The sequence below is a fragment of the Amblyomma americanum genome, chromosome 7 (genome assembly GCF_052857255.1).
Source record: "Amblyomma americanum isolate KBUSLIRL-KWMA chromosome 7, ASM5285725v1, whole genome shotgun sequence".
Lineage (NCBI taxonomy): Eukaryota > Metazoa > Arthropoda > Arachnida > Ixodida > Ixodidae > Amblyomma > Amblyomma americanum.
The window spans coordinates 135406409-135422956 of record NC_135503.1 but is presented as its reverse complement, the minus strand read 5'-3'; the positions used below and the strand labels follow the sequence as shown (position 1 = coordinate 135422956).

Sequence of the window (16548 nt, the reverse complement as noted above, 5' to 3'; positions counted from 1 at the left end):
CTACCCGCGTCTACGTAAGCTACCTGCGAACTCCTTAAGTTTCCAGGCGTTGACAGGGGCTCCTGGAAATTTCCTTTCTTTGACGTCGCACCACTTGCAGTCAAAATTTAGCTCCTTCTGCCTTCACTTTCGTCACTTACGCTCCGAATGCTCTCAGGGCTTTCTCCTAGGACCAAACGCTCCGATAACTCGGCGTCCGGCAGGCACACTTTCTTTGGTGCGACTTCCTGGCAACCATGGAGCGCTTTTCTCGCATCCTCCGCCTGCCCTGCGGCGGGTGGTTACCAGAGCTGCATGCTTGCGACATCGACAGCACCTCTCTCTGTGAAATCTACCTATAACTGAGCAATGTTTCCTTTAGTTGATAACAGCACTTCGAGCATTTCATTCGCTGCCGCTTAGCTTCCGCTCCCGACAGTGTTGGTTTCATATCCAGCATAATCTTCGGTCAGATTCTCAGAACCATACCGGGGTAAGCAAGCCCAGCTTCCTCCTCCTTCGTGCACGGATACTTTGTGTCCGGTAAACGTTAAAAGAATTCTTCCGTGATCTCTCCTCTCTCAAGTGGCATTGCAATGGCTTGCGATGCGATATGCATACCGCCGGCGTCACAAGATATGCGGTCAGTTTCCGCGGGCTTCAGTGATAATTTGTCTAGAGGTTACTTCGATAGTACCCGAGGCGCCATCGTCCCATGCTGCTGGAGGAGGCCCAACTGCCCCCTTACGCGCACTCTTCTCATTCTCATAGTCTTCTTTGAGATGCACGAGGGTTCTGCGTTCGGCTCCAGCTCTAGCCATGGCACACGCATATCACCTAGCTCGTTCGCTTCCTTCTCCCTCTTACTTTGCCAAACCTCTGGGCCGCGGTCATCACCCAGCCACCACAGTCACCTGTCCGACTCCATCATACCTCCGCACCTTCTGGCTCGAGGCAAGCAAGGATGGGTTAATTCACCTGGTGGTGACGGCAGAGACCTCGTTGGTAGGTTGCAACGGCACCGCCCTCGGAGCTGCGACCTCCATTGTGGTTAACCCACATACACGTGATGCCTGCCCTTTTGCCCTTTTTTCGTCCTCTTATAAAATATAAAAAACAACACAAAAAAGATGGCACCCGGACCAGCAACGCTTTGCCAGGCTTAACGCTAATTCCGGATAAACGAAAAGAAGCTAAATGCTCGAAACAACGAAATGTGAGAAAACAGAGCAGTAAAAAACAACAGCTAACTAAAAACAAGAGGAAACCAAAGGCATAGCTTAGTCAAAGTCACAGCCACACGCAGAAAGCCGAAGCACAGAGTGCAGGCAACGACGAAAAAAAACACGAGAAAACCAATGTCACAGTACATTAAAGGTCCCAGTAACCATCACAGACAGTCAAAGCGCACAGTGCAGGCCGAGACGTAAATCATGGAAGTAAAAGAAAATCAGAACAAAGCAAGAGAAAAACGAAAGCCACAATACAGTCAAGGTCACAGTCACACATTGTAAGCACTGTATGCAGGCCCTGACGAGAGGCGCTCATGCCCAACAAAAAAGCACGGGGCCCGCCTCTGTGCAGAGCTTAATTGTGCAAGAAAAATGAGAGAAAGGAAAGTAATAAGCGTGGATAATTAGGAATTGTGTTGCTTATGAGGTGAACCATTTGAAGTTTAACAGCACAGGCAGCAGGTTCTCTTAGGAGGGAGCGGTAAGTAGATGGTGTAATGTCTGATGAGCAAAGAAATATTGAACGGGGAACAGTCTCGGAAGTAATGACGGATGCCATGGCATAACATTGTACAGGAACACATTGAAGATGGAGAAAGGCCAAATTTTCTAAAATAGAAATGAAATCTACCAAGCACAGCAAGAAAAGTAATAAAGAATTCCTGGGTAGACAAATGCGGGAATAATGAGTGTATCAGGGATCCAATTGAATAATTATATGCGGCCATTATTCTCGCACCAAGAAGTGGACTTAAAAGAAGCGAAGAATGAAGAAAAATGGAACGCACGAACGGCGATAAAGGGCAGAAGTGTACAAACTGCCCTAATGCCTGGCACTACTAGCAGCTTCATCGGCTAACTCTTTAACGCAATTTCCGGAGTGACCCTGGTTACGAAATAAAACAAATGGGGCAGGAGAAAACAAACGATAGCGATCCTTCTTAATAGAAATAATTGTTGGGCTAAACTACGTAACTGAAGACAGCAGAAAGCAGAGGTAGAGAATCTGTGCAAAAATAAGCGGGCATTGATGGAGGATTATTAATACCACAAGCAACAGCAGAATGGAAGGATACAAGCTAAGCGGCATAGACACTAGAAGGCGGTTCTAAAGGGAGGCTATGAACGTATACAGTATTTCGTGATGAGGTAAGAACAACAAAAGCAGCACCAGCTGAGTAACGAGTGAAAAACCCATCAGTTAAAATATGCCGTGCACGTTGACAAGAAAAGGACAATGCTTCCCGTGAACTAATTTCAACGAAGGAAATTTTGATTTTTAATGAGGGATGGTCGGACCAGCGATTAAATGAAGGTTGAATTTCATATGGGTTCGAAAATGTTTTACCTTATACTACGGATTGCCGTAATGCGAAAACCATGAACTCTGCACATAACTGGTCTAGATAAATAGGCAATGGGAGAACGTTTGCAAGAACATATAGAGCAGCGGTTCGCGTTGTATTCCAGGCAACTAGGGGAGCAAGAAGTGGACTTCATTAAACCGACAAGATGTGTATTCGTAGCACGGAAAGGGAAACCAACAAGCTGAGGCGGCATAGGTAATTGTGGGAAGAATAGCCTGATGTCAAGTTCGGCGCATATGAAAAGGAGGAACGCGAAAATAGGAATGGAACAAATTAATCAGCTTGGTGGCAGTTGCAAGAATTTGCTTTTGCGAGCTATTAACATGGGAAATAAAGCATAGGCGACACTCAAAAACAACTCTTAATAATTTCTCACTCGGTTCACACTTGGGACTGTAAATGTATAGTCGAATAGTCGGCTTACGTTTATGTAACGCTGGGACTCAATAAAATATATAATAGAAGAACATTTTTTTTATGTTTAACTGAATGCGATACATGTCACACCAGATTTGGTTTAAAGTTAGAACATCTTAGCCCAGTGTTGACAAGTCGGGGCTAGTCTTACCAGTGACAAGTATAATAGGTTAATCTGCATATGCCTGATAGTGGATAAGTTAGGGGACAGGAATATTTAAGAGATCATGAAGTAAAATGTTCCAAACTAGCGGTGATAGTGGCGAAACTTGCGGACTGCCGAAAGAAGAAGGCACAGAACGAGATTGATAGGTTAAATGGCGGTTGTGCAGGAAATAAGCCAAAACGGAATATAGATTTTGTGGACAACGATGTTTTCTTTATTAAATGTAAACCCAAAGTGTGCCAAACACTACCAAAAGCACCCCTAAGTCCAGGGAAATTATAAGCACAGGAATATTTTTTTGCTCATAATTATGTACCAACTCCCGCAGATGATAGAGAGCCTGAACAGAACTTCCGTTGTGCGTGAAACCATACTGATTGCTGTGAAGCAGGTTAATTTGGCACAGGAAGTAATGCAGGCTAACATGCAGTAAACTGTTGAGCACTTTACTGAAAGACGAATTAACGCAGATCGGCCGGTGAGAATTCGGAAGGTACCCTGGTCTATTTGGTTTGGCAGCAAAAATAATCCTGCCAATTCTCTATATCAGAGGAAAGTAACCCAAACTTAAAGCAAAATTGAAGATAGATACAAAAAAGAATGAGCAGGAATGAGCATTACACAAGCTGACAATAAAGTTAAAATAAGATCACGGCCAGGGGAAGACCTCAAAGTTATAGAATCAATTACAATGTCGATCTCCGCAGCCGCGACCAGTAAATCTTGAACTGAGTTATTCTAAGGTTGCGCAGTTATGTCTCGAACGTGAGTATAAATAGGGAGATTGTGAGAAGAATCATATGTAACGAAGTGAGTACGTAGTACCAGTTTTATAGTGTCAGGAAGCGTTTCAGTATTGTGTCATCGGAATACTGTAGAGCAAGGATGATAGAAGTGCACCTCAGCTTGCCAAGAACATGTTTATATGACTTACCAAAGATCAAGTTGTGCGTAGCTACGGAGCACATCTTTTTTAAGTGACTGTCATACGCGTTTCCAATTTATCGATTGAAAGTTCTCCGCTGAAGGTCTGAAATGTGTTGGAAACGGCGACAAAGAGCTCGCACATGGGACTGCAGCATGCTCAAATCAGCCGTCCAAAAAATGGAACACTAGGCAAACTTTGATTTTACCAAACGCGTTTTTCTTGCATAGTTTCATGAAGGTTTCGTTAAATTTAGCTAGGACACGATCAAGGGCAGGCGCTGAATGAAACTGGTGATTAAAAAAGATTGGCACAAAGATAGATAATTTAACTGGGAAATTAAACGATCAAAGCTGGCTCTGGTAAGCCGCTTCAACGGCGACGACGGTTTAGAAAGAAGGGAGTATATAATAAAGCTTTGCTCGGAAAGTGATCAATCAGTAATGACTTGCCAAGAGTAGCCCTTTGTAAGTCAATTAGTAGAAGCCAAGCTGGGGCCAATCAGCTTGAAGCGTAGGGAATTTCATAGCTTGGTAAAGAGTCAGGATTATTAAAAACAACCAGGGTATTAGTGGCTTTAAAAGCTTCGGCATGAGTTCCTCTAGGCTCAGTGATATTTCTGCCCCATAAAATATTTATTGCATTAAAATCGCTGCAAATCAGAATTTTATCAGTGGGTGATGTCTGTATGCAAGTGGTAAGCAAAGCCATAGATATTTAGATATCAGCACGAGGCGGTATATATGCTGCCATAAAAAAGAATTGATCAGTCAATCAGAACATAAGATAAAAACACCTTCCTGAGAAATAAAAGTACGAAAGATATACGATCAAAAATAGGAGTATGGAGCAGAATGACATAAGGAGGATATTTAGGAGAACAGATTTTGTAAAAAGTGGAGGGAATTCGTCTAAATTCATTATTGTTAGCAATATATGTCACCTAAATGTGGTTACTGTGATGTTGTCCTGAATATATTTAACCATCGGGGAAGTTGCAGAAGCGGTGTGATACAAATTGTCGTGGAGAAAATTAGTGTGTTCAGGGAGAGGATGCAGGGTTACCTAAGCGCTAAGACCAATAATGATCCTGTCCTCGCGTTCACGCTAAAGTGAACAAGATGCATGCCCCGCAAGAGGACCGGATGGGCGACCGGCTGCAGCGCAAGGGGGGCACTTCTTTTTGGCGCATTTGATGGGTACCGGGCAAGCCGTCAAGGCGTGTTACCTAACGCAAGGGATGCAACGAGCCTTCGAAGGGTGGTTCTGCAGCTTACACGCCTTCGAAAGCGTGACCTTAGTGCGCGCAGTAGGTGCAGAGCGGCACATGCTGGTCTTCGCGGACATCAAACGAAATCCACCCGAGGGTCATGCGACTTGCCATGCAATGACAAGAGGCTCGAACTGTCTGGATCACTGGAGAAAAAAGAGCCTCATCTTGATGGCCTGATGGGTCCAGATCGAGATTGGGATTCCGAAGTGTAAGTGCCATGATGAGGTCCTGCAGCCGCACGGTGGGGCCGACCCCAGCCCGGCGATTGTTAGGATTGCTCTGCCGGAGGACACGGACACTGATCGAGGTTATAGGGGCCTCGACCTAGGTAATGGCGGTCTTCAGGCAGTCCAGGGCCGCAGTGTCCCTGGAGGCAACCGTGAGGGCGCACATGGACCTCAAGGTCGATTGCACCTAGAGAAATGCTGCCACTTCGCGGCCGATGTCCGCCGAGGCCGCGAAGGAAGTTAATAACAGCTGATGCGGCAGTTCCCGGCTGCAGGAGGATCTGGTGGGCCAGGGCTCTGCCTCAGTCGTCGTTCGCGGACCTTGCCTTAGACCCGCCGGGCATGTTTGTTCCCTTGAGTGTCTCCGCACTCGATGCTTCACGCGCCCCGCGGAGTTTTCCACTGCTTTCGCTCACAGGTACTTCACCTTCATCAGATGCGTTGGCTACCCTCCCAGCGTTCCACTACACCTCGCCGCCGCTACATTGCAACAGTCTTGTCTGCTAAGCCAGTAAACTCGATCCGCTGGTGGGGGCCGAAGCATTGGAGCGCTGGCTTGGATGAAGAGGAGGCCGTATGCATTTTACGATGCACACCAAAGACTTTTATACTACTTCAGCACAACCGAGAACTCTGTGAGTTGGTGTGGGCTTATCATTACTGAACATCGCGAAAGGACAAAAATGATCACCAGAAAGAGATTAAACATTACTGGGGTGTTCGAACGCGGACTCTCTTCTGGAATAGGCAGGATACTGTCGCTTGGTGGCCTTGACATCTTGAATCTGGGCGACCTGCTGCGCTCAGTCTGAGAGTATCTATTCATGCCACTGGTCCAAGTTGCGTAGCGCGGTCGCCAGCTGCTCCTCTGTGCTGATTTGGCATAAAGGGTTCTTACCGCAGGCCCATATGGCGTTCCTCCGCTGCTTTTGCAGTCTTCATAGAATATCTTTGGGTGAGCAAGAACAAAAAATTGGCAGTGGCTTAGCTCGGCTATGCTAGGATACACGTAGCGAGATCGAAGTACGTTGCCCTGGCTGAGCTTGTTAAGGTCGCTGTATATTTAGCAATGAGAGACATTGTGTATACACATCTTTTATTCATTTTGCTTGACAGAGACGACGACTGCTCGATGATCTGTGAAGTAGCATGCAGTGGTCTCAATTTTGTCGATGGAGTACTTCGATTTGGTAGAGCCTCTTTAGTATAAAATCTCTATAGTAGTTCCCCATTGTGTAGTCAGGACGTGAGTGTCCGAAGCTAAATTAGTCAAACTTTTCTTTCATACACTGACTATGAGAGCCCTGATTCCTGTTGAAATCACCCAGTCACACACCACTGAGAAACCGTGCCGTAGGCTGGTATACACTTGGCAACCACATCAATCGTCAGCTTGACAGATGTTCCCGGTGCCACATAGACTCCTTGGATGATAATGCCGCTTTCTAGAAGCCGAACACAGCAGGCTTCACCATTATTCACAGCGATCGAAGGGAGATGTCTGACAGCGGTGATACCTTGTTTCACGTGCACACAGACTCCAGCGTTCTTATTTGGTTCAAGGCAACTGCCAGGCGACAGCATCAGGATCGGAAGAGTTTCTCTTCTCTTGTCTATACCGCTGTTTAGAAGTGGCTGGACTCACGTTCTCTTCATGCATGTCAAATGTGGTCATACAGACGCCCACTACATCTCCGCCTTTTATACGCAATGCTCGCATGCAAAGCGTGGTTCGGGTGATAGAGCTGCATGCGGCGAGGCGGCGACGAAGAACGCGGCGCAGCTGTGGGGTCTCTCTTGTTACCATGGTATTGGCGCATGCGCACAACTGCTCATCCGCGTAAATTTACGCTCGGCTTTGACGGTGGAGCGGCCGCGCGGCCGCGGCGACGGTGAACCGCACACCGCACTTTATTCCTCTTTTGTTACGATGGTAACAGCGCATGCGCACAACTTTCCTCTCCCATGTACCGCGAAATGCTGGACTGGTAGCCTAGTGTACCTCTCATTACAAAATTCAGTATAGACACTTAATACTGCTTACGTGTGAGCAGACGAAAGCCTGCCCGTCCCCTTTATGAACGCAATCACCGCGCTCTGCGGCTGCCAAGCACCGGATGCCATGCTGCTGACAGTCTTAGCTCTGCGTGGCTCCACACCGACACAGAGACGAATTCTCGCTCAATGGGGCAAGTAAGGGTTACACCTTAAATCAAGCATAGCGCTGACTATCAAGAGAATTGCACGCTTATAAAAGCCCGCAAGTTAGCGTAAAATGAAACGAAATACTTCAAAAGATCAGACAAAACCTACGCGGTACCCTCATGTGATTAAAAGCTCTATTAACGTAGTTCTGTTCGGTCGACTTTAACGCTACCGAAGGCTTTGGTGCGCAATCTAGGGATGAGATACACTTCCGTTATTTCAGGAAAGAGGTGATTTTTAAGTTTTTTGGGTGAAGTCTGCGTGCCCCACCTGCGAAGAGCACTCGATTCGCCTACCTTTGCTGCAGTCGCAGCAATGGCTGTCAAAATCGCGAGAGGCGACCGTGGCCCCCCGCGACCTCTGGTGTTCACATAAAACAACGTTCAGGCACCTTCCCGTCTGCCCCATAAAAGCTTTTGCATAGGAGAGTGGTACTTTGTACTCAGCCCTATGCTTTTTCCGTGACGCATCTATAGGCGTCTTCCACAGAGCCTAGCTAGACTCATCTAACGTTCCTTGACAGCGACACAAATTCCATCGACCTTGGGTTCAGCATTAAGAACTACCTGTATGCCCGATCTGGCTGCAACTTTCTCGAGACGATTGAAAACATTGTTTAGATACCGGATGGCTGCAATTTTGTTTCTTCGTGTTCCCGAAATTTTCTGTGTTCAATGATGGTATGCAAGCGTTTTGGTTTGGCATTGTGTTTTGTCATACGCTGGTGTAAAGTCAGAAAAACTTGGCCGAAGAATAAGTTCAAGTTTCATTTCACTGAGCCGGCTGCGACCGACGCCGGTTACCTAAAGAGATTTAGGATGGTATCCCATCTGAATGAATCGGAATAAACCATTTCTTGGTATACGCGCCTAACCCGAACAAATTCTGGTGATCGCATTGAGTAGAAAACAAAAGCGCCAGCTTGTCTTTCAGGGGCATCAGACCGTAGAAGAACCGCGAGGCTCATGCGGGAAATACTAGGAGCCGTTCCTTGCTGCACATGCCTTTACAATCCTAAACTGCCGCCCCCCTACATTCATTCACAAGAGTGGAGAGACCACGCCAACGTAACGAGGACCTAATGCCAGCGTTATCTAATGGCGTGCGTCTCTTCCTACTGTGGTGCGCGCCGTGCCCAATGTGCTGGTCTTCGCGGCCTTGCAGTTCAGAAACACGCTTTTTGGATACAGAAACCGCAACGTAACGCTCTTATTTTCAGCAGTGGCAGTGTTTTTTTTTTCAGGAAGCTAGCACGCTCGAAAAGTTGCATCCAGACGACGGACCGCGGACCTGTTTTGGCCCGCGGACTAGTGGTCACGTGGGGTTTCGCTTCCGGTCTGCGAGGTCCACTCATGGTCCGCGGGCCGGATCGCGCGAGAAATGCGAGAGCATTTTTTTCTGGCGGCGGACCACGGACTTTTTAGCCTACTCGCACACATCGAGTCTGTCACCTGCACCACACTGGTCTTTCCCGGCTCGGTGCTCCCGGCAGCTGAGGCGACACCAGCGAAAGTAGTTTTGTTTCCACTGTTAACATGTCAACGTGCTCGGACGACGCTACGTTTTACTTTCTAGCCTTAGTACAGCTTAATGTCTCGTTCATAATTGGGCATTCGGCGGCGAGAGCGAGCGAAATTAGTAGCAACGTCGGCGCTCGCGACGTACACAGATATGGTTAGAAAAGAACAATTGACGCTGTCTACGAGCCATAAGCGTATACACTATCATGTAGGCTAAACGCAGGTATTTTTCGGGACGTTACAGCACCTCTCACATTCCCACCTTTAGTTCCGCGTACCCAAACACAGACGGAAGATACGCTCAGCCTTGTGGCGCCATCTAGTTGTTAGGCCAGGTAACTATTTCTGTCAACAAATGTACGCTCCACTTAAGCCTAGAAGGGGCACAATCGTCACTCTAAATAAAAAATAAGGCAAATATTTCACTCATACGTCTTCTTATAGGCAAGGTGAAACCAAGCGAGAAATGGGTGCGCCTTTGATTGCCAGTGAACGCAACAAAAAAGGCAGTAACAACGATGAATCCAGTCCGAAGCGAGCGGTCCTGCCTGGAAGCGCGCCGCCATGTTTGCCGCCGTGGGAATGCAACTTTACCTCACCGCAGCAGAAATCTGTCCCGTACCCATCGAGCTTTCCGCTGGGTATTTAGGTGGATCTCTACCGTGGATTCCGCTTGTTCTCGCCGCCGAATCTCGAAGCGCGAGACGAGCGTTGCTGCAGGCTGATCGCAGAGGCTTGGCTCGCCTTGTCGTCTGTTCTTTTGGTCCGTCGTGTGGACGCTGTCGCTGGCCAGACCCGGCCGGGCCACGCGCGGTCGACCTCACGTGACCGGTCCGTGGCCCGCCGTCTGGATACACCTAAATCTTTTGCACATCAAACACTTGCGCACTTAGCTAAACGCCGAATTAGGTAAAGGACAGAGGAGGTTTTAGACAAAGCATCAGTAGATTTCAGCCTAATGCGTGTGCTGATGTTTCCAGCAACTGTCTTTTGTTGAGACTTGTGGCTTTCGAGCTCTGTCTTGTTTTAAAAGCATTAGCTCTTACTCATCACGTTTCGAGATTTCGCGGGGTCTCCTAACACTCTGAGATTAACGCGCCATCTGTGGCTGCCGCAAGAAAACGGCGCATCTCGCATTGAGACTTGTAGCGCCATCTACAATAGCATTGCAGAAACAACCACGTGCTGCATGCGAATTATGATGTCACGTTCCAATATGGTGAGTAGAGGTGGAACTATGCGAGTATGACGTCAGCGGACAAAATGGCGGCATAGCTTCGGTTTCTCGAATCCAAGATAGCGGCCATTAAAATTGGTTGTGCCCTCTCATCCGTTTCCCACCCTTCTCACCAAAAATATCCTAAAATGGGTACGAAAACAGTCCCGTTACGGGACTGCTATACATGCATATATTCGTTCCGCTATATATACTCCAACAAAAACCGGCACCCATCAGAGGACAGCTGTATACGGAATTCGGTAGGCAAATAAAACCCTAAGGGTTGTGGTATACAAATAACACCACAATTAAATAATAGGTAAACATTGAATACATACAAATACTAACTGAAGCGTTACCATATCGCACGGCCAGCGGAATTCTAGGCCAAACTTTACCCCCAAAACGAAGTAAATTCCGTTTGGGACGTACCTTGAGTAGACAATGGGTAGACGTGGATCGCAATTTCTCTGATAGATGTCGCTTGGCGGCGATCGTTCCGGTAGGCAGCGTGCGTGCACGCCTAGCCGAGCATCGTGGCAATCCACCCCGTTTCAAAGGGTATTAAATTCCGTTTGTCTAGACGAGCGACTCGTTCTTCTTCACTTTATTCATCTAGTAAACCAAACAGCTAACGCTCGTTTCTTCAACGTCTTCCAGACGGTGGCGGCCTTTTTTGTGTTCTGATATTCCAAGTAAACGATTGTTTTCTTCTCCCAACAGACTAACGTGGCTGGTGCCGTGCTATTCGACTTGGATATGGACGACTACGAAGGAATATGCGGCAAGAAGCACGCCCTCACAAGAACTTTCTCGAATCTCCTTAATATGTCTTAGCACACGTTTCTCTTCTTTCTTCATTCCGTTTGCTGAATATACGTACTACGTAATAATATGGGTTTCTGTGAGACTGCTTTTCGCCACATTTTAGCTTCTACGAAGCTCACACTGCTCCACCCGCGCTGGACATATAATGTATCCGATTGCGAATATCAAAATAGAACCGCGCAATCATAAACATCTCGACGTATCTTCTTGCCTGCCAATAATTGTTCACAATTTTCTGTCGAAAGTTCTCATATCGCTTTCATTGTCAAAAAAGCTGCCATGTCGCCTTCATGGCAGTCTACGTGCCCTTTATACAGAAGTGCAGTGACGTTGCCGATGAAGTGAAAATTCCTTTCATTGCTGTTATTCATTTAAGTTTCGGCCTCTGATTAAATGACATAAGCCACGAAGTTTTCTGTACCTTCTCTGACAGTTTTATTTTGCTTAGGGTAATTGTAGTCTTCTTTCAGGCAGGCAGCAACGAAGCAGTTGCAGGGAAAGTACGCAGAAGGAATTTCTTTATTCCATGGACAAGGTAACTGGCGAGCGCTAGCACGGCAGGGCCGCCGTCTGTGATAAGCTGGGAAGAATTGCGCCCGCTGCGCTCGGCGCCGCGGTATATAAGCCCTTATCAAAGGGGCGTGTCGCAGTAGCGCACGTATCGGTTATCTGTAGGCGCGCAGCCACTACAATAATAAGAATGATTGGGTTTTATCATCCAGAAGGTTTTTAATTGTGGTTGTAATGAAACTGTGAAGAACAAGAGGATTAGCCTAGCCGCAATGTCATCGCTTAGAGCGACAGCCTGCTGACCTGGACAGACCAGAGATTCTCTCGCTGCCGTGGTTGCGCCGCCACCTCAGCGCTGACCTAAGCCATTGTTACATTTGGTGGAGGTTCGGTTTGCCATCCTTGTACCGCCCTGGACCTCCGCAGCCGCACGCTACCGACCTCCGCTATACCCGCTATGCCCGAAGACGCCAACCACCGACCCGAGAAAGTGGGCTCCCCAAACATCCCAGTCCCAATCCCAGTCCTCTGTTCCGGCTCCCTCCGGCAGCGGGACCCCACCCTCCTCAACGGAACTGATGGTCATGATGCTGAAGACTGACTCACAACATACGAGTGGGTGAGCACATGTAACAAGTGGGGCGATACCACCAGGTTGAACAACGCCATCTTTTATTTGACCGGCGTTGTCAACCTGCGGTTTCGAAACCACGATGGAGACTTTTCCACGTGGAGGCGAACCCCACCAAAGTGTTCGGACGTCCTGCTGTGCGCAAGCTACGTGCCGAACACAGCTCGCCTAGCGCTCTCAGCAGTCGGGTGAGACGTTCAGAAGCTACACTGAAGATGCGGTAAACTTGCGCACGCGCGCAAAAGCCCAGATTTCCGAGACTGACAAGATCAAGCATATTATGAAAGACTTCGAGGGTGACGCCTTTTAGATGCTGCAGTCGCAAGATCTTCTCACCGTTGCTGAAGTCGTCCGTCTCTGCCAGAGCTACGACAAGCTGCGCAAGCAGAGGCTACTCCCTCGCCAGCACGCAGCACCTGATGAGTCGCTTGCCGGCCTGTCGGCTGCACCCGACCACTTATAACTTTTGGCTCACATTAAATATTTCGTGCGCGACGAAGGTGCACGTCAACTCTCGCTTCTCCCATCTTACTCCCTGCAATCTCCACACGCGGCGATCGACCTTCGCACTGTCATCAGCGAACAAGTTGCTGAGGCCATTCCACCGGTCCCTCTGCACGCACCAGCACAGCCGCCCGCACCTGTCGCTCACCTTTTACCGCCGTTGCCGCCGTCGAACAGCCGTTGCCACCTAACTACCGCCCAACCTACTCTCCACCTCAAGCGCCTGTGCCTCCAGTCCCTCAGGCTCCCACGTCGTTTTTTCCGACCGCTTCACAAATTCAGCCATCCCTGGCGTACTGGTGACAATCGGCCTATTTGTTATTTCTGCGGATTGCCTCGTCAAGAGGCCTGGCTTGGACATCGTGCGCCAATATCCTAAGTTGCCGGTTACTGGCCTCCTCCAAGTGATTACTCTCCACCAGTCGAGGAGCCACAGTGTCGCCCTCTTTCACCTGATAACACTACCTTCTCCAGCCGGCGCTCACCTTCTCCTCGTTGCCGCTCCCTTTCTCCCACGCGTCGGCGCCCGGATCTCTTGCAAGAGGAAAACTAGATGCCGTGGCTACCGAGGCAAGAACTGTGCCACCAGCAAAATTTCGAAGCCCTCAGTTAGCTCCCGGAAATCTTATCGTCGTTTCTGTAGAGGGTGTAGATGTTGTGGCGCTTGTCGCCACCGGTGATGCTGTTTCTGCCATGACCACCGCCTTTTGGCGCTCCTTGCGATAAGTGGCGACCTCACTTTCTCGATTCTTGCTGCGCACCGCAAGCGCGCAGGCTATTGCGCAGTTAGCGACGTGCACGGCTTGCGTCTTTATTCAGGGAATATTCTACGTATTTCAATTAAACATTTTGCCAACCAACCTGTTCTCAGGAAATCATCTTGACTTGGGACTTCCTGTCACGCCATAACGCAGTCATCGATTCCGTTCATGCTGAACTCGAGCTCTTTGCGCTCAGCGGTACCTCGTCTCCCAATGCCCCTTCTGCTGTTTCTGCCAAAGCCGGCGTTGCCGAAGACACTGACCTGCCTACATGCTCTTCTGTTCTCGTACCCATCACTTCTGACCTTGTTTGCTATGGCAACGCACTTTTTATCATCATCGTCATTTATGATCCCTTAAGGACCGCTGCCGGGGTATTACATAAGGGGGAGCAAATAGCGAAAAGATACTGAAAAAAAGGCAAATATAAAAACAAGGTAACACAAAACAGAAATTCTGAGCAAAGAACGCTGAGTCATGAAACAGGGCTTATCACCACTGCCCTCATACGAAGAGCATCACACTATTAGACGTATGGTTAGGGCAGCATGCAGGGAGAGTAAACAAAGGTTAAAAAAAAAATCTAACACATCGAAAAAGCGAAAAAATTGAACATAAATAGCAAAAAACATGTCAGCCGAGAACGTAACTTAACAACGTCGCCTTGAACCTAGTCGCTTCAGGCTCATTAGCAAGATGTTCGAGTAGCAAGTTCCACTCTTCAAATCCGGTGGGGAAGAAGGACTTATTAAAAGTGTTAGTTGAACCATGATATTATTGAACGCAATTAGAATTAAACGGGAGACACGATGTACGAATAGGAGGAGTTATAGTGCAGCCACGGAGATAGGGGAAATTGAAATATAACTTATGGAATAAACACAGGTGCGCAACTGTCTGTCTCAGAGCTGAAGAAGTGAGGCCAAGTGATGATTTAATGGAGCTTACGCTGGAATGAAAGTGGTATGTTGACGATATGAAGCGTGCTGCACGGTTCAAACGGGTTCAAGCATATTGATTAGGAAGTACTCATGAGGACTCCAAATAGCGGACGCATATTCAAGTTTACCGCGAACAAATGTTTCATATGCCAATTTTCATGTTTGGAGAAGTGGAAAGTGATCTCCTAATAAACCCAACTGTACAGGCGCGGCCAGGATAATACGGAACTCAGGAACGGTCGCCGAACTGCGGAGAACTGCTTATGCGCGCTACATAGCATGAACGTCGGGAACTATATGTGTGTCGGCACGCACAGAGAGGCGCGGTGCACGGACCCACTTTTTTGGCGACGCCGATCGGCGTCACTGCTTAACGTATAGTCTGCAGGCCTGCGGCAAAGAAAGGCTGCGTGCTTCGTAGCGCAGCACAGCTTGTCGATCGGCGTGCGACATCGACGATAAACTCAGCCGGCTTGGAGGAAGGCATCACCTGGCGGAATTGCTCGGAACAGCTCAGCATCTTTCGAGCAAAGGTAACGCCAGGGTTGAAGCAAAGAGTAGGGCTCGGTGGCGGGTACTCTCGCTGCGCGCGGAGAGCCAAGTGTTTCTTTCTGTCGTTCATAGGTGGCGCTTAGATGCACTTTCTCTAAGTAGATTTTAAGCGTAGATTTTAAGTAGTAGATTTTAAGCGGGTATAGAAGTAACCAAGCGGAGGTTATCTGATTGGCGGCTAAAATCAAGATAAGAGTAAAATTTAATAAGTCATGGCTACGTGGCTTCAGCCACTGCCCGATTAAAAGGGTTCAGCCTTATGCATCCATCCATCCTTGATGCGTCGCCTGTGGCGTGCTCCGTATTATTCTGGCCGAGCCTGTACGTGAACCGTAGGCAGTGATTTTTGTGATATGATCTGCCCAAGTTAACTTCGTATTGATAGTGACTCCAAGGTAACGATGAGATTCTACCTGCGATCGATCATCAGAAAATAAAGAGTAAAAGTAAGTCTAGTTAGAGCGCTTCCGCGAAATTTGCATAGAATTGTACTTCCTAGTATTAAGTTGCATCCACAAGTTTATCCACAGTGCGCACCAGTTTTCAATGACCTACACATCGGTCTGGAGGGCAGCTTGATCGTCTTGAGTATTTATACGGCGGTAAATAATGCAGTCATCATCGAAGAGGCGGATTGTGTATGAGCCGACGGAGGGGAGGTCGTTAATAAACATTAAGAAGAGAAGTAATCCCAACACGGACCCCTGTGATACACCGGAACTTACGCAAGTAGCATTTGAAGGAAGACTGCCTATTACGGTGTACTGAGAGCGAGCTGTAAGGAAGTTGTGAATCCAGTCTAAACAGGTGGGTGAAGGTGAAGACCTGAAACTTTGGACATAACACGTTGATGAGAGACACGGTCGAATGCTTTAGAAAGATTGAAATAGATAACATCGGTTTGGAACGAAGAATGAAGGTTTAAGTGAAGTTTCATGGTAAACTCAAATAATTGTGATTCACATGAATAACCACGACAAAAGCATGCTGATTTTTGAAGAGGAGTTGGAATTCAGGTGGGCTGCTATATACGAGTAAATAATATGCTCAAGGAATTTACCTGGGATGCAGGTGAATGAATTAGGACGATAATTCTACGGGCGCTCCGGTTGCCGGCCTTGAACACAGGAACGACTTTGTTCATTTTGCAGTCACTAGGTATTGAGCCTTTGGCAAGAGATTGGTGAAATATAATTTTTAGAAAATGACAAGATAAATTTTTGTAGCTTTTAATATCTTCGCTATGATTTTATCTTGCTCCGCGGCAATGGATAAGTATAGTTTCTCAGTC

At 47.7% G+C, this 16548-nt stretch overlaps 1 protein-coding gene across 1 annotated transcript in view; it reads left to right on the top strand.

The window, feature by feature from the left end:
• LOC144098091 (endochitinase-like) overlaps positions 1 to 11367 on the top strand; it is a 62573-nt gene extending 51206 nt beyond the window's left edge. The window contains exon 8 of the mRNA XM_077630643.1: positions 11254 to 11367. Within this exon, the coding sequence (XP_077486769.1) occupies positions 11254 to 11367 (114 nt within the window). The remainder of the gene's footprint in view (positions 1 to 11253) is intronic.
• Positions 11368 to 16548: the final 5181 nt, after the last annotated feature.